We start from the raw sequence: 18,844 nt of genomic DNA on the forward strand, positions 1-18,844 counted from the left end.
TTCATGATTCAGATAGGGCATGCAATTTTTAGCAACTTTCTAATTTACTCAGAGTATCAATTTTTCTTCGTTCCTAAGATATCTTTATTTGAATAAGCAGGAATGTAAGTATAGGAGCCGGCCCATTTTTGGTTCAGCATCTTGGGTAGCGCTTGCTGATTGGTGATTACATTTAGCCACCAATCAAGCAAGTGCTACCCAGGTGCTGAAGCTAAAATGGGCCGGCTCCTTAGCTAATGTTCCTTATTTCTCAAATAAACTTACCAGGAGAACGAAGAAAAAATGATAATAGGAGTAAATTAAAAAGTTGATTAAAATTGCATGCTCCATCTGAATCATAAAAGAAAAAAAAATGGGTTTAGTATCCCTTTAAGTGTGATCAAATATGTGATGGTCTTGTGGAGTCTCACCATATTATGAAAGAAAAGGCAATATTTCTTGAGTCCTAAATAGGTTACTAAAAGAATGTGAAAATATGGTTTTAATCTACTAAACAAAATAATCAGTGTTCAACATACCCGTTTTGGTTCAACTGTATGGTGAAAATGTATGGTAGCCACAAAATCTCTGCTGGTTTCTGAATCATCTTCCTCATCACTATGGTGGGAAGCAGAACCATTAATATGGTTATTTAAAATGCACTCAGTTTTTGTATTTTCATTTCCCTGAGTATGAAGATATTTTATAGCCTGTGCCACATTAAGATCCGTCTTTCTGTTCTCTTTGTCGTCTTCTTCCGAAAAAAATTCTTTCGTAGAGTGATGAATTTTAGATATTCTGTAGAAGAAATATAAATGAAAACCACTTATACTATGCTAGATTTATTAATTTTAAGCACTCTGGTTTTAGTAAGGACTTTCCTTCCCCTGGCTTAATAAAGATCTGGCAACACAAAGGATGCTGCATTTCTAGTCAATGCCAGGAGCTGATGTTTAAGAAATATGTATTTTAAACACACACACATATATATATATATATATTTCTCCCCCCCCCCCAAAAAAAAAACCCTTTAATCGTACATATTGCAGGTGAGAACACTAATGGTGCCATAGTTTTTAAAAGGCTTGCTCTGTGAATATTAAGGATTATCTGCATCTGTCTACCCATACAGCACTCAAAGCAAGTGCCATGTCTTCTAAAATTCTCGAAGAAGGGGGGTTCATCTCAGGGTGTAATTTTTAATCAACTGTAGATCCTGAAATTCCTGGGCAAGGTTTGCAGAGTCCCTAAGATTCTTTTAGAGAAATATAAATAGGGAGAAAAACAAGTATGGTGGTCAGAATGTTGGTTTGTAGAAATATCTCTATTTTTAATGCTTATAGTCTACAAGAACTACATAAACGTGATTGCTCTGAAATATGTGTCCATTATTAGGATTAGGAAGAGTTGCAATCAACTGAATAAAACAAGTGTTGTAATTATAAATAAAGGGAAACAAGTAACTATGAAACATAATACTTCTGGCCTTGCTGCCTGGGCTTTTATATTTACCTGCAGCTTAATGCTATATAATGGCGCTGGAACGCCTGCTGAGTTCTTTCTGGTATGCATTGTAAAACTTCTGCTGTACTTTTCCTGAAATGGATTTCATATATGTCTGCATATTAATAACTGTTCATCCATTAGTACCTTGCCTGTTTTATGATTTAACAGTTTCCTGGGCCAAGCCCTTGTCTTTGTTTTGCTAAAAAGGAGCCAAATAAAAGTGAAATGTTGACAGATGTTAGGTTTGTGTGCTTTTCATTAAATGATACCAACATTATATGCAAATTGGATAATAGATGTAAACTGTAAAGCCCCCCCCCCCCCCAAAAAAAAAAGGCATGTTCGCTCTGCATCATGGCATTATTAGTTTTAACTTTGAGCTACCGATTATATCAAATTTGCAGGTCTAGAGATAGTTTTCCATGCAAACACTCGCAGGGGCAACCCTCAAGGAATTCTATTATAATAATAAAAAAATAAAAAAGGGCTGTAACTGCGAGTGGCGAGATGTCCCCCATACAAATAATGGGAGTTCTCTGCTAGTCAAATGTTCATAAGGGAGAGTGAAGTACAAAGGGGGAAACCGGTATGTTTCAAAACTTGAATATTACGCTTAATACAAAACAAATTATGCTATACCCAAAATTCGCTGTAATGTTTGTATGCATAGGTTTTCCTTTCAGAATTAGTGTTTTGAGTATGTTGGTGAAAATTTGCCAATTTAATTGAGGAGAAAAAACAGTAAGAACTGTAGTGTGAAAATGTTTATAAAATTACGCTGGGATTCGAGAGAAAATTTCATATACAACCATGGAACTCCTATGTTCAGCCCATTTAAAAAAACAAAACAAAAAACATAATTTATGCTTACCTGATAAATTTATTTCTCTTGTAGTGTATCCAGTCCACGGATCATCCATTACTTATGGGATATTAACTCCTCCCCAACAGGAAGTGCAAGAGGATTCACCCAGCAGAGCTGCTATATAGCTCCTCCCCTAACTGCCATTACCAGTCATTCGACCGAAAACATGCAGAGAAAGGAAAACCATAGGGTGCAGTGGTGACTGTAGTTTAATGGAAAAATTACCTGCCTTAAAGTGACAGGGCGGGCCGTGGACTGGATACACTACAAGAGAAATAAATTTATCAGGTAAGCATAAATTATGTTTTCTCTTGTTAAGTGTATCCAGTCCACGGATCATCCATTACTTATGGGATACCAATACCAAAGCTAAAGTACACGGATGACGGGAGGGACAGGCAGGCTCTTTATACGGAAGGAACCACTGCCTGAAGAACCTTTCTCCCAAAAACAGCCTCCGAAGAAGCAAAAGTGTCAAATTTGTAAAATTTGGAAAAAGTATGAAGAGAAGACCAAGTTGCAGCCTTGCAAATCTGTTCAACAGAAGCCTCATTCTTAAAGGCCCAAGTGGAAGCCACAGCTCTAGTAGAATGTGCTGTAATTCTTTCAGGAGGCTGCTGTCCAGCAGTCTCATAGGCTAACCGTATTATGCTACGAAGCCAAAAGGAGAGAGAGGTAGCCGAAGCTTTTTGACCTCTCCTCTGACCAGAATAAACGACAAACAGGGAAGACGTTTGTCGAAAATCCTTAGTTGCCTGTAGATAAAATTTCAGGGCACGGACTACATCTAGATTGTGTAGCAGACGTTCCTTTTTCGAAGAAGGATTAGGACACAAAGATGGAACCACAATCTCTTGATTGATATTCCTGTTAGTGACCACCTTAGGTAGGAACCCAGGTTTAGTACGCAGAACTACCTTGTCTGAATGAAAAATCAGATAAGGAGAATCACAATGTAAGGCAGATAACTCAGAGACTCTTCGAGCCGAGGAAATCGCCATTAAAAACAGAACTTTCCAAGATAACAACTTGATATCAATGGAATGAAGGGGTACAAACGGAACCCCCTGTAAAACATTAAGAACTAAGTTCAAACTCCATGGTGGAGCAACAGTTTTAAACACAGGCTTGATCATAGCTAAAGCCTGACAAAAAGCTTGAACGTCCGGAACTTCTGACAGACGTTTGTGTAAAAGAATGGACAGAGCTGAAATCTGTCCCTTTAAGGAACTAGCGGATAAACCCTTTTCTAAACCTTCTTGTAGAAAAGACAATATCCTCGGAATCCTAACCTTACTCCATGAGTAACTCTTGGATTCGCACCAATATAAGTATTTGCGCCATATCTTATGGTAAATCTTTCTGGTAACAGGCTTCCTAGCCTGTATTAAGGTATCAATAACTGACTCAGAAAAACCACGTTTTGATAAAATCAAGCGTTCAATTTCCAAGCAGTCAGCTTCAGAGAAATTAGATTTTGATGTTTGAAGGGACCCTGGATCAGAAGGTCCTGTTTCAGAGGTAGCGACCAAGGTGGACAGGATGACATGTCCACTAGATCTGCATACCAAGTCCTGCGTGGCCATGCAGGCGCTATTAGAATCACTGATGCTCTCTCCTGTTTGATTCTGGCAATCAATCGAGGAAGCATCGGGAAGGGTGGAAACACATAAGCCATCCCGAAGGTCCAAGGTGCTGTCAAAGCATCTATCAGAACCGCTCCCGGATCCCTGGATCTGGACCCGTAACGAGGAAGCTTGGCGTTCTGTCGAGACGCCATGAGATCTATCTCTGGTTTGCCCCAACGTCGAAGTATTTGGGCAAAGACCTCCGAATGAAGTTCCCACTCCCCCGGATGAAAAGTCTGACGACTTAAGAAATCCGCCTCCCAGTTCTCCACTCCCGGGATGTGGATTGCTGACAGGTGGCAAGAGTGAGACTCTGCCCAGCGAATTATCTTTGATACTTCCATCATTGCTAGGGAGCTTCTTGTCCCTCCCTGATGGTTGATGTAAGCTACAGTCGTGATGTTGTCCGACTGAAACCTGATGAACCCCCGAGTTGTTAACTGGGGCCAAGCCAGAAGGGCATTGAGAACTGCTCTCAATTCCAGAATGTTTATTGGTAGGAGACTCTCCTCCTGATTCCATTGTCCCTGAGCCTTCAGAGAATTCCAGACAGCGCCCCAACCTAGTAGGCTGGCGTCTGTTGTTACAATTGTCCAGTCCGGCCTGCTGAATGGCATCCCCCTGGACAGATGTGGCCGAGAAAGCCACCATAGAAGAGAATTTCTGGTCTCTTGATCCAGATTCAGAGTAGGGGACAAGTCTGAGTAATCCCCATTCCACTGACTTAGCATGCACAATTGCAGCGGTCTGAGATGTAGGCGTGCAAAGGGTACTATGTCCATTGCTGCTACCATTAAGCCGATCACCTCCATGCATTGAGCTACTGACGGGTGTTCAATGGAATGAAGGACACGGCATGCATTTTGAAGCTTTGTTAACCTGTCTTCTGTCAGGTAAATCTTCATTTCTACAGAATCTATAAGAGTCCCCAAGAAGGGAACTCTGAGTGGAAAGAGAGAACTCTTCTTTTCGTTCACCTTCCATCCATGCGACCTTAGAAATGCCAGTACTAACTCTGTATGAGACTTGGCAGTTTGAAAGCTTGAAGCTTGTATCAGAATGTCGTCTAGGTACGGAGCTACCGCAATTCCTCGCGGTCTTAGTACCGCCAGAAGAGCACCCAGAACCTTTGTGAAGATTCTCGGAGCCGTAGCCAATCCGAATGGAAGAGCTACAAACTGGTAATGCCTGTCTAGAAAGGCAAACCTTAGATACAGGTAATGATCTTTGTGAATCGGTATGTGAAGGTAAGCATCCTTTAAATCCACTGTGGTCATGTACTGACCCTTTTGGATCATGGGTAAAATTGTCCGAATAGTTTCCATTTTGAACGATGGAACTCTTAGGAATTTGTTTAGGATCTTTAAATCCAAGATTGGCCTGAAAGTTCCCTCTTTTTTGGGAACCACAAACAGATTTGAGTAAAACCCTTGTCCTTGTTCCGACCGCGGAACCGGATGGATCACTCCCATTAATAAAAGATCTTGTACGCAGCGTAGAAACGCCTCTTTCTTTATTTGGTTTGTTGACAACCTTGACAGATGAAATCTCCCTCTTGGGGGAGAGAATTTGAAGTCTAGAAGGTATCCCTGAGATATGATCTCTAACGCCCAGGGATCCTGGACATCTCTTGCCCAAGCCTGGGCGAAGAGAGAAAGTCTGCCCCCCACTAGATCCGTTTCCGGATCGGGGGCCCTCGATTCATGCTGTCTTAGGGGCAGCAGCAGGTTTCCTGGCCTGCTTGCCCTTGTTCCAGGACTGGTTAGGTCTCCAGCCTTGTCTGTAGCGAGCAACAGCTCCTTCCTGTTTTGGTGCAGAGGAAGTTGATGCTGCTCCTGCTTTGAAATTACGAAAGGAACGAAAATTAGACTGTCTAGCCTTAGGTTTGGCTCTGTCTTGAGGCAGGGCATGGCCTTTACCTCCTGTAATGTCAGCGATAATTTCTTTCAACCCGGGCCCGAATAAGGTCTGCCCTTTGAAAGGTATATTAAGCAATTTAGATTTAGAAGTAACGTCAGCTGACCAGGATTTTAGCCACAGTGCTCTGCGTGCCTGAATGGCGAATCCGGAATTCTTAGCCGTAAGTTTAGTTAAATGTACTACGGCATCTGAAATAAATGAGTTAGCTAACTTAAGGGCTTTAAGCTTGTGTGTAATCTCATCTAATGGAGCTGATTCAAGTGTCTCTTCCAGAGACTCAAACCAAAATGCTGCTGCAGCCGTGACAGGCGCAATGCATGCAAGAGGTTGCAATATAAAACCTTGTTGAACAAACATTTTCTTAAGGTAACCCTCTAACTTTTTATCCATTGGATCTGAAAAGGCACAGCTATCCTCCACCGGGATAGTGGTACGCTTAGCTAAAGTAGAAACTGCTCCCTCCACCTTAGGGACCGTTTGCCATAAGTCCCGTGTGGTGGCGTCTATTGGAAACATCTTTCTAAATATCGGAGGGGGTGAGAACGGCACACCGGGTCTATCCCACTCCTTAGTAACAATTTCAGTAAGTCTCTTAGGTATAGGAAAAACGTCAGTACTCGCCGGTACCGCAAAATATTTATCCAACCTACACATTTTCTCTGGTATTGCAACTGTGTTACAATCATTCAGAGCCGCTAACACCTCCCCTAGTAATACACGGAGGTTTTCCAGCTTAAATTTAAAATTTGAAATATCTGAATCCAGTTTGTTTGGATCAGAACCGTCACCCGCAGAATGAAGCTCTCCGTCCTCATGTTCTGCAAATTGTGACGCAGTGTCTGACATGGCCCTAATATTATCAGCGCACTCTGTTCTCACCCCAGAGTGATCACGCTTACCTCTTAGTTCTGGTAATTTAGCCAAAACTTCAGTCATAACAGTAGCCATATCCTGTAATGTGATTTGTAATGGCCGCCCAGATGTACTCGGCGCTACAATATCACGCACCTCCCGAGCGGGAGATGCAGGTACTGACACGTGAGGCGAGTTAGTCGGCATAACTCTCCCCTCGTTGTTTGGTGAAATATGTTCAATTTGTACAGATTGACTTTTATTTAAAGTAGCATCAATACAGTTAGTACATAAATTTCTATTGGGCTCCACTTTGGCTTTAGCACATATAGCACAGATATCTTCCTCTGAATCAGACATGTTTAACACACTAGCAAATAAACTAGCAACTTGGAAATACTTTTCAAGTAATTTACTATAATATGAAAACGTACTGTGCCTATAAGAAGCACAGAAAAAGTTATGACAGTTGAAAATTAATAAACTGAAAAGTTATAGCATCAAATCTTTGTAAAAAACACAATTTTAGCAAAGGATTGCTCCCATTAGCAAAGGATAACTAACCCTGATAGCAGAAAAAAAATACAGAAATAAACGTTTTTTTATCACAGTCAACTACAATCTCACAGCTCTGCTGTGAGTGATTACCTCCCTCAAAACAAGTTTTGAAGACCCCTGAGTTCTGTAGAGATGAACCGGATCATGCAGGGAAGACAATAAACTTCTGACTGAATTTTTTGATGCGTAGCAAAAGCGCCAAAAAAGGCCCCTCCCCCTCACACATAACAGTGAGAGAGGTCAGTAAACTGTCATAAATTAAATAAAACGACTGCCAAGTGGAAAAAAATAGTGCCCAAAACATTTTTTCACCCAGTACCTCAGAAAATTTAACGATTTTACATGCCAGCAAAAAACGTTTAACATTAATAAATTGAGTGTTATTAAAAAGCCTGTTGCTAGTCCCTGCAAATTAGGCTAAAGTTTTATGCATACAGTATAATTCCAGTGAAGTGCCATTCCCCAGAATACTGAAGTGTAAAATATACATACATGACAGCCTGATACCAGTTGCTGCTACTGCATTTAAGGCTGAGTTTACATTATATCGGTATGGCAGAATTTTCTCATCAATTCCATTGTCAGAAAATAATAAGCTGCTACATACCTCTTTGCAGATTAATCTGCCCGCTGCTGTCCCCTGATCTGAAGTTTACCTCTCCTCAGATGGCCGAGAAACAGCAATATGATCTTAACTACTCCGGCTAAAATCATAGAAAAACTCAGGTAGATTCTTCTTCAAATTCTACCAGAGAAGGAATAACACACTCCGGTGCTATTATAAAATAACAAACTTTTGATTGAAGGTATGAAACTAAGTATAATCACCACAGTCCTCTCACACATCCTATCTATTCGTTGGGTGCAAGAGAATGACTGGTAATGGCAGTTAGGGGAGGAGCTATATAGCAGCTCTGCTGGGTGAATCCTCTTGCACTTCCTGTTGGGGAGGAGTTAATATCCCATAAGTAATGTATGATCCGTGGACTGGATACACTTAACAAGAGAAACAAACAATTACGCTTTGTATTTTGTACTTATAACTTCAAATTTCTTTGCCTTTTTAAAATATTCAGTGTACTTTAATTAAGATTTATGCTATGCATATTTAATATGATTTATTACTGTGTAATTTACATACAAATTTTACATTTTTGATAAAATACAATGTTTGGTGAACAATTTTGTTACGATTTTTGATGCACCTCAACAATACAATTATTTTCCTGCGTATTTTTGAATGAATGGTTCAATGATTTGTTTTGTATGATTTTTAATTTACAAATTTAATTGCGCACTTTAGTAATGTATGCATCTTCTCTCCATATGGAAATGCAGTATACACCCTGTTTTCAGGATAAAAAACAGAATTTATGCTTACCTGATAAATTACTTTCTCCAACGGTGTGTCCGGTCCACGGCGTCATCCATAACTTGTGGGAATATTCTCCTCCCCAACAGGAAATGGCAAAGAGCACAGCAAAAGCTGTCCATATAGTTCCTAGCAGGCTCCGCCCCCCCAGTCATTCGACCGACGGACAGGAGAAAAAAAGGAGAAACTATAGGGTGCCGTGGTGACTGTAGTTAAAGAAAGAAATTTATCAAACCTGATTAAAAAACCAGGGCGGGCCGTGGACCGGACACACCGTTGGAGAAAGTAATTTATCAGGTAAGCATAAATTCTGTTTTCTCCAACATTGGTGTGTCCGGTCCACGGCGTCATCCATAACTTGTGGGAACCAATACCAAAGCTTTAGGACACGGATGAAGGGAGGGAGCCAATCAGGTTACCTAAACAGAAGGCACCACGGCTTGCAAAACCTTTCTCCCAAAAATAGCCTCCGAAGAAGCAAAAGTATTAAATTTGTAGAATTTGGCAAAAGTGTGCAGAGAAGACCAAGTCGCTGCCTTACATATCTGATCAACAGAAGCCTCGTTCTTGAAGGCCCATGAGGAAGCCACAGCCCTAGTAGAGTGAGCTGTGATTCGTTCAGGAGGCTGCCGTCCGGCAGTCTCATAAGCCAATCGGATGATGCTTTTCAGCCAAAAGGAAAGAGAGGTAGCAGTAGGTTTTTGACCTCTCCTCTTGCCAGAATAAACGACAAACAGAGAAGACGTTTCTCTGAAATCTTTTGTTGCTTCTAAATAGAACTTTAAAGCACGGACTACATCTAAATTGTGTAACAAACGTTCCTTCTTTGAAACTGGATTCGGGCACAAAGAAGGCACAACTATTTCCTGGTTAATATTCTTGTTGGAAACAACTTTTGGAAGGAAACCAGGTTTAGTACGCAAAACAACCTTATCTGAATGAAACACCAGATAGGGCGGATTACACTGCAGAGCAGATAATTCAGAAACTCTTCTCGCAGAAGAAATAGCAACCAAAAACAGAACTTTCCAAGATAACAGCTGGATATCTATGGAGTGTAAGGGTTCAAACGGAACCCCTTGAAGAACTGAAAGAACTAAATTTAGACTCCAGGGAGGAGTCAAAGGTCTGTAAACAGGCTTGATCCTGACCAAAGCCTGAACAAAAGCTTGAACATCTGGCACAGCAGCCAGTCGTTTGTGTAACAAGACAGATAAAGCAGAAATCTGTCCTTTTAGAGAACTCGCTGATAATCCCTTATCCAAACCTTTTTGGAGAAAGGAAAGGATCCTAGGAATTTTAATCTTACTCCATGAGAATCCCTTGGATTCACACCAACAGATATATGTTTTCCATATTTTATGGTAAATCTTTCTAGTCACAGGTTTTCTGGCTTGTACCAGAGTATCTATCACAGAATCCGAAAACCCACGCTTAGATAACATCAAGCGTTCAATTTCCAAGCCGTCAGCTGGAGAGAAACTAGATTTGGATGTTCGAATGGACCTTGTACTAGAAGATCCTGTCTCAAAGGTAGCTTCCATGGTGGAGCCGATGACATATTCACCAGGTCTGCATACCAAGTCCTGCGTGGCCACGCAGTAGCTATCAAAATCACTGAGGCCTTCTCCTGTTTGATCCTGGCTACCAGCCTGGGAATGAGAGGGAACGGTGGAAACGCATAAGCTAGGTTGAAGGTCCAAGGCGCCACTAATGCATCCACTAGAGTCGCCTTGGGATCCCTGGATCTGGACCCGTAGCAAGGAACCTTGAAGTTCTGACGAGACGCCATCAGATCCATGTCTGGAATGCCCCATAATTGGGTCAATTGGGCAAATACCTCCGGGTGGAGTTCCCACTCCCCCGGATGGAAGGTCTGACGACTCAGATAATCCGCCTCCCAGTTTTCCACTCCTGGGATGTGGATCGCAGATAGGTGGCAGGAGTGATCCTCCGCCCATTTGATGATTTTGGTCACCTCTCTCATCGCCAGGGAACTCCTTGTCCCCCCCTGATGATTGATGTAAGCAACAGTCGTCATGTTGTCTGATTGGAATCTTATGAATCTGGCCTTTGCTAGTTGAGGCCAAGCCCTGAGATTATTGAATATCGCTCTCAGTTCCAGAATGTTTATCGGGAGAAGAGACTCTTCCCGGGACCATAGACCCTGAGCTTTCAGGGAATCCCAGACCGCACCCCAGCCTAATAGACTGGCGTCGGTCGTGACGATGACCCACTCTGGTCTGCGGAAGCTCATTCCCTGGGACAGGTGATCCTGGGTCAGCCACCAACAGAGTGAGTCTCTGGTCTTCTGATCTACTTGAATCACTGGAGACAAGTCTGTATAGTCCCCATTCCACTGTTTCAGCATGCACAGTTGTAATGGTCTTAGATGAATTCGCGCAAAAGGAACTATGTCCATTGCTGCAACCATAAATCCTACTACTTCCATGCACTGAGCTATGGAAGGCCGTAGAACAGAGAGAAGAACTTGACAAGCGTTTAGGAGCTTTGACTTTCTGACATCTGTCAGGAAAATCTTCATTTCTAAAGAATCTATTATTGTCCCCAAGAAAGGAACTCTTGTTGACGGAGACAGGGAACTCTTTTCTATGTTCACCTTCCACCCGTGAGATCTGAGAAAGGCCAGAACGATGTCTGTGTGAGCCTTTGCCTTTGAAAGAGACGACGCTTGTATTAGAATGTCGTCCAAGTAAGGTGCCACTGCAATGCCCCTTGGTCTTAGAACCGCTAGAAGGGACCCGAGTACCTTTGTGAAAATCCTTGGAGCAGTGGCTAGCCCGAATGGGAGAGCCACAAACTGGTAATGTTTGTCCAGAAAGGCGAACCTTAGGAACTGATGATGATCTTTGTGGATAGGAATATGTAGATACGCATCCTTTAGATCCACGGTAGTCATAAATTGACCCTCCTGGATTGTAGGTAGAATCGTTCGAATAGTTTCCATTTTGAACGATGGCACTCTGAGAAATTTGTTTAGAATCTTTAAATCCAGAATTGGTCTTAAGGTTCCCTCTTTTTTGGGAACTACAAACAGATTTGAGTAAAAACCCCAGTCCTTGTTCCACAGTTGGAACTGGGTGTAACATTCCCATTTTTAACAGGTCCTCTACACAATGTAAGAATGCCTGTCTCTTTATTTGGTTTGAAGATAAACGAGAGATGTGGAACCTTCCCCTTGGGGGTAGTTCCTTGAATTCTAGAAGATAACCCTGAGAGACTATTTCTAGTGCCCAGGGATCCTGAACATCTCTTGCCCAGGCCTGAGCAAAGAGAGAGAGTCTGCCCCCTACTAGATCCGGTACCGGATCGGGGGCTACCCCTTCATGCTGTTTTGGTAGCAGCAGCAGGTTTCTTGGCCTGTTTACCCTTGTTCCAGCCTTGCATCGGTTTCCAAGCTGGTTTGGTCTGGGAAGCATTACCCTCTTGTCTAGAGGCTGCAGAGTTGGAGGCCGGTCCGTTCCTGAAATTGCGAAAGGAACGAAAATTGGACTTATTCTTAGCCTTGAAAGGCCTACCTTGTGGGAGGGCATGGCCCTTACCCCCAGTGATATCTGAAATAATCTCTTTCAATTCTGGCCCAAAGAGGGTCTTACCTTTGAAAGGGATATTAAGCAATTTTGTCTTGGAAGATACACTCGCTGACCAAGATTTTAGCCAGAGCGCTCTGCGCGCCACAATTGCAAACCCTGAATTTTTCGCCGCTAATCTAGCTAACTGCAAAGCGGCATCTAAAATAAAGGAATTAGCTAACTTAAGTGCGTGAATTCTGTCCATAACCTCCTCATACGGAGTCTCTCTACTGAGCGACTTTTCTAGTTCTTCGAACCAGAACCACGCTGCTGTAGTGACAGGAATAATACACGAAATAGGTTGAAGGAGGTAACCTTGCTGTACAAAAATCTTTTTAAGCAAACCCTCCAATTTTTTATCCATAGGATCTTTGAAAGCACAATTGTCCTCAATAGGAATGGTCGTGCGTTTGGCTAGTGTAGAAACTGCCCCCTCGACCTTAGGGACTGTTTGCCATAAGTCCTTTCTGGGGTCGACCATAGGAAATAATTTCTTAAATATAGGAGGAGGGACAAAAAGGTATGCCAGGCTTCTCCCACTCCTTATTCACTATGTCCGCCACCCGCTTGGGTATTGGAAAAGCATCGGGGTGCACCGGGACCTCTAGGAACTTGTCCATCTTGCACAATTTTTCTGGGATGACCAGGTTGTCACAATCATCCAGAGTAGATAGCACCTCCTTAAGTAGTGCGCGGAGATGCTCTAATTTAAATTTAAATGTCACAACATCAGGTTCTGCCTGCTGAGAAATTCTTCCTGAATCAGAAATTTCCCCATCTGACAAAACCTCCCTCATAGCCCCTTCAGATTGGTGTGAGGGTATGACAGAGCAATTATTATCAGCGCCCTCCTGCTCTACAGTGTTTAAAACAGAACAATCACGCTTTCTCTGAAATGCAGGCATTTTGGATAAAATATTTGCTATGGAGTTATCCATTACTGCCGTCAATTGCTGCATAGTAACAAGCATTGGCGCGCTAGAAGAACTAGGGGTCTCCTGCGTGGGCAAAACTGGTGTAGACACAGAAGGAGATGATGTAGAACTATGTCTACTCCCTTCATCTGATGAATCATCTTGGGCAACTTTACTATCTGTGGCAGTACTGTCCTTACTTTGTTTGGACGCTATGGCACAATTATAACACATATTTGAAGGGGGAGACACATTGGCTTCCATACATACAGAACATAGTCTATCTGAAGGCACAGACATGTTAAACAGGCTTAAACTTGTCAATAAAGTACAAAAACCGTTTTAAAACAAAACCGTTACGGTCTCTTTATTACTGGGCACACTTTATTACTGAATATGTGAAAAACTATGAAGGAATTGCTCAATTTTAACCAAATTTTCACCACAGTGTCTTAAAGCATTCAAAGCATTGCACCCCAAATTTCAGGCTGTTAACCCTTAAAATGTGGAAACCGGAGCCTTTTACAATTCTAACCCCCTTACAGTCCCAGCCCCAGCCTTTGCTGCGACTTCACCAAACCCAGGGGAGTATACGATACCAAATGAAGCCTTCTAGGAACCTTTTCAACTAATTCCAGACCCACACACATGCAGCTGCATGTACTGCTCTCAAAAGTAACTGCGCAGTAATGGCGCGAAAATGAGGCTCTGCCTACTACAGAGAAGGCCCTTCCTGACTGAGAAGGTGTCTAAACCAGTGCCTGACGTAAAAAAACGTTCCCCAAAGTTATAAAGTGTGAATTTCAACAACAAACTGTATAAAATGCCTAAATAAAGCAATCGATCTAGCCCATAAAAGTGTCTACCAGTTTTATAGCCCATATTAAGCCCTTTATTCTGTTTGAGACTAAGAAAATGGCTTACCGATCCCCATGAGGGAAAAAATGACAGCCTTCCAGCATTACACAGTCTTGTTAGAAATATGGCTAGTCATACCTTAAGCATAAAAGTCTGCCAACTGCTCCCCCCAACTGAAGTTATCTCATCTCAACAGTCCTGTGTGAGAACAGCAATCGATTTTAGTTACTGCTGCTAAAATCATACTCCTCTCACAAACAGAACTCTTCATCTTTTTCTGTTTCAGAGCAAATAGTACATACCAGCACTATTTTAAAATAACAAACTCTTGATAGTAGAATAAAAACTAAAACTAAACACCACATACTCTTCACCATCTCCGTGGAGATGCTACTTGTTCAGAGCGGCAAAGAGAATGACTGGGGGGGCGGAGCCTGGGAGGGACTATATGGACAGCTTTTGCTGTGCTCTTTGCCATTTCCTGTTGGGGAGGAGAATATTCCCACAAGTTATGGATGACGCCGTGGACCGGACACACCAATGTTGGAGAAAGTGGCTTTCTAGAATTTCACCAGGGAAATAAAATATTCTATAAGAATGCTCACCAGCGCTTCTAAGTTAAAGACTTTTTTAAGCATGTTAGAAATCTTATAACATCTTTCCTTATGAGAAATACATTATTAAGTTTTACTTAATGTTTCCTGTCCGTTTAAAGGAACATGAAAGCTAATTGTTTGTCTTTCATGATTCAGATACAGCACATAATTTAAAACAATTTTCCAATTTACTTTTATTATCAAATTGCTTCATTCCCTTGGTATCCTTTGTTGAAGAAGCAGCAATGCAATACTCAGTGCATTACTGCTTTAAAGCCTACCTAGGTTTACTTTTCAACAAAGGATACCAAGAGAAAAAAAATAATAATTAGATAATGGAAGTAAATTGTGTGCTCTCTCTTAATCAGGAAAGAAAGATTTTGGGTACCATGTCCCTTTAATATTACATTGAAGAAATAGAATATTAAATGTACGCTAATGACACAGTTAGCAGTTTGCACAGTTTCACTTAAAGTGAATTAATTGCTGCAAATCAAAGGGCACTTTATATTGGGTCAGTTCAGTTGTCTTAACAAAGGTACGAGTAAATAGGATTAATAGAAACTTGCTCAAATTCCGAAGGTCAATGGTAGACACATATTAGCCTTTTTTTCATAGCCTTCAGAATGGTATGGACAAACCCCATCCTGAATCAGTGACATCTATTAAACTTAAGAGATCTGTAATTAAATATAAATAGTACTATATGCTAAATATCATCAGGAAAGTTGAAAGCATTCCGCCAAGCATGTGAGGGATCAGGGAAAATGGCTGCTGCAAGGAGTATAATTATATTTGTGCATAAGAAGAAACAATTATTATTATTATTATCAGGTACTTATAAAGCGCCAGCAGATACGCAGCACTTTACAAGTAATAATAAAACATTACAGGGATGCATTACATACACAAACAAACAAGTACAGTAGGGTACAACACAGTTGTAGGTGCAATAATTGAGTTATAGAAAAGGAGAGGAGTGCCCTGCCCTTGAGCACAATCAGTAGTAGTTTACTTTAAATACAAAATGACCTACAGGTAGAGAGGCTCTCAAGCTTACAATCTAAAGGAGAGGGAATGGACACAGAAGGTAAGGGAGAAGGTAAGTATGTCTGATATAAGACAGGGTAAACTGAGAGGGAGTAATGACGTAGGCAAACAATAAGAAAAAAAGTGTGTGGTGAGTGGGCAAATGAGGATTGAAAAAGAGTAACAGAATGTGGTTAAGTGACAGTGCAGAGGCTGTGAAAATGAAGTAGTGTCTCTACTACTGGAGGGCTAGTGCTTGCAGAGTAGGGTAAGTTGTGTAGTTAGATTGCAGCTGAAGTTCAGTTAAAACTCACTCAAGTGGAATAATAGATGGATCGCCAAGGAAGTAATGGTAAATTAAGGCTTGCAAGGGTTTAGCCCTTTAAAACTTTTGAGATATTCTTGTAAATAATCTGGAAGGGTCGAGCAGTTTCCCTAAGGATTATAAGGACAGGTGGGAAGATTTGAGTTAGAGCAAACCCAAGGAGTAAGAGACATTAGAAGCTCTGTTCCTCTGTACCATGTCTTATGAGAAAGTGAAGACTGGAACCAAACATCATCTTGCTGTCAAACAGTAAGGTCATCTAATGTAGCTTAAAGGAACATGAAACCCAAATTTTTTCTTTGATGATTTAGAAAGAGCATGCAATTTTAAACAACTTTCTAATTTACTTCTATTATCTAATTTGCTTCATTCTCTTGATATCCTTTGCTGAAAAGCATATCTAGATAGGCTCAGTAGCTGCTGATTGGTGGCTGAACATAGATGCTTTGTGTGATTGGCTTACCCATGTGCATTGATATTTTTTCAACAAAGAATATCTAAATAATGAAGCAAATTGGATAATAGAAGTAAATTGGAATGTTGATTAAAATTGTATTCTCTACCCAAATCATGAAAGAAAAATTTGGGGTTTAGGGTCCCTTTAAAGGCAGTCAGGTGTTCATCTGTAGGGCTAGCTGTCTCTGAACTTCCAACACCAAGGCTCTAGTTAATAAACGTAATGAATTAATTTAAGTATTACAAATAACAAGACTATCGCTATTTCTTCAACAAAGGATATCTAAAGAATAAAGCAAATTAGTCAATAGAATTGGAATGTTGTTTTAAATTGTATTATCAGTCTGAATCATTTAAGAACATTTTTGGGTTGTATGTCCCTTTAAAGGGACAGTCTACTTGAAATGTTTATTGTTTAAAAAGATAGATAATCCATTTATTACCCATTCCCCAGTTATGCATAACCAACCCAGTTCTATTAATACACTTTTTACCTCTGTGATTACCTTGTATCTACACACTGCCCCCTTATCTCAGTCCTTTTGACAGACTTGCATTTTAGCCAATCAGTGATAACTCCATGGGAGTGAGCAAAATATTATCTACTATATAAACGTAGTGTCGAACTGAGAACAACTATCAAAATGCACTGAAATAAGAGGCGACCATTAAGGGCTTACAAATCAGTTTGAGCCTACCTAGGTTTAGCTTTCAAAAAAGAAATACAAAGAGAACAAAGCAATTTTCGGCTTACAAATCAGTTTGAGCCTACCTAGGTTTAGCTTTCAAAAAAGAATACAAAGAGAACAAAGCAATTTTGATGATAAAAGTACATTGGGAAGTTGTTTAAAATTAAATGCCCCATCTGAAAAAAAAATTATGCTTACCTGATAAATTTATTTATTTCCGGATATGGTGAGTCCACGGCTTGAGTAATTACTGTTGGGAATATCACTCCTGGCCAGCAGGAGGAGGCAAAGAGCACCACAGTTAAACTGTTAAGTATCACTACCTTACCCACAACCCCCAGTCATTAGATAAAAAAGGGAAATGGAGAAAAAGGAGTAACACAAGGTGTAGAGGTGCCTGAGGTTATAGTCAAAAGAACAACTGTCTTAAAAAAAAAAAAGGGTGAGGCCGTGGTCTCACCATATCCGGAAATAAATAAATTTATCAGGTAAGCATAAATTAAGTATGTAGAGAAGACCAAGTTGCAGCCTTGCAAATTTGTTTCACAGAAGCTTCATTTTTGAAAGCCCAAGAAGAGAAAACAGCTCTTGTGGAATGAGCCGTAATTCTCTCAGGAGGCTGCTGTCCAGCAGTCTCATAAGCCAAATGAATTATACTTCGTAACCAAAAAGAGTAGTAGCAGTAGCTTTCTGACCTTTACATTTCCCAGAGAAACAGACAAAGAGGGCAGAGGACTTGCGAAAATCCTTAGTCGCCTGTAAGTAGAATTTAAGACCAAATTGTGTAACAAATGTTCTTTGGAAGAAGGAGGATTAGAACACAGAGAGGGAACAACAATTTCCTGGTTGATATTTCTATTAGAAACCTAATTTACTACGAAGAACTGCCTTATCGGCATGAAAAATAAGATAACGGGAATCACACTGCAGAGCTGAGTTCCGAGACTCTTCTAGCAGAAGAAATAGCAACAGGAAACAAAACCTTCCAAGATAACAACTTAATGTCTATGGAATGCAACGGCTCAAACAGAGCCAGCTGTAAAACTTTAAGAACAAGGTTAAAGGGACAGTAAAGTAAAAAAAAAAACCTTTCATGATTTAAATAGGGCATGCAATTTTAAACAACTTTCCAATTTACTTTTATTACCAATTTTGCTTTGTTCTCTTGGTATTCTTAGTTGAAAGCTAAATCTAGGAGGTTCATGTGCTAATTTCTTAGACCTTGAAGGACACCTCTAATCTAAATGCATTTTGATAGTTTTTCACCACTAGAGGGCATTAGTTCATGTGCTTCATATAGATAACATTGAGCTCAGGCACGTGAAGCTCCTAGGAGCCAGAACTGATTGGCTAAAAATGAAAGTCTGTCAAAAGAACTGAAATAAGGGGGTAGTTTGCAGAGGCATTGATACAAGGTAATCACAGAGGTAAAAAGTATATTATTATAACTGTGTTGGTTATGAAAAATTGGGGAATGGGTAATAAAGGGATTATATACCTTTTTAAACAACAACAATTCTGGTGTTTACTGTCACTTTAAGGCTTCAAGGAGGAGAAACAGACTTAAAGATAGGCCTGATTTTGATCAAGGCCTGACAAAAAGATTGCACATATGGCACATCCGCCAAACGTTTATGTAGTAAAACTGATAAAGCAGAAATCTGACCCTTCAGGGTAGTGACTGACAATCCCTTCCCCAGGCCT

At 40.8% G+C, this 18,844-nt stretch overlaps 1 protein-coding gene across 1 annotated transcript in view; it reads right to left on the reverse strand.

Moving 5' to 3' along the window:
• URI1 (URI1 prefoldin like chaperone) overlaps nucleotides 1–18,844 on the reverse strand; it is a gene marked incomplete in the record, with an annotated part of 867,239 nt that overhangs the window by 162,979 nt on the left and 685,416 nt on the right. Inside the window, 1 exon segment of the mRNA XM_053701783.1 lies at nucleotides 519–777. Within this exon segment, the coding sequence (XP_053557758.1) occupies nucleotides 519–777 (259 nt within the window).

This window comes from Bombina bombina, chromosome 1 (assembly GCF_027579735.1).
Source record: "Bombina bombina isolate aBomBom1 chromosome 1, aBomBom1.pri, whole genome shotgun sequence".
NCBI lineage: Eukaryota > Metazoa > Chordata > Amphibia > Anura > Bombinatoridae > Bombina > Bombina bombina.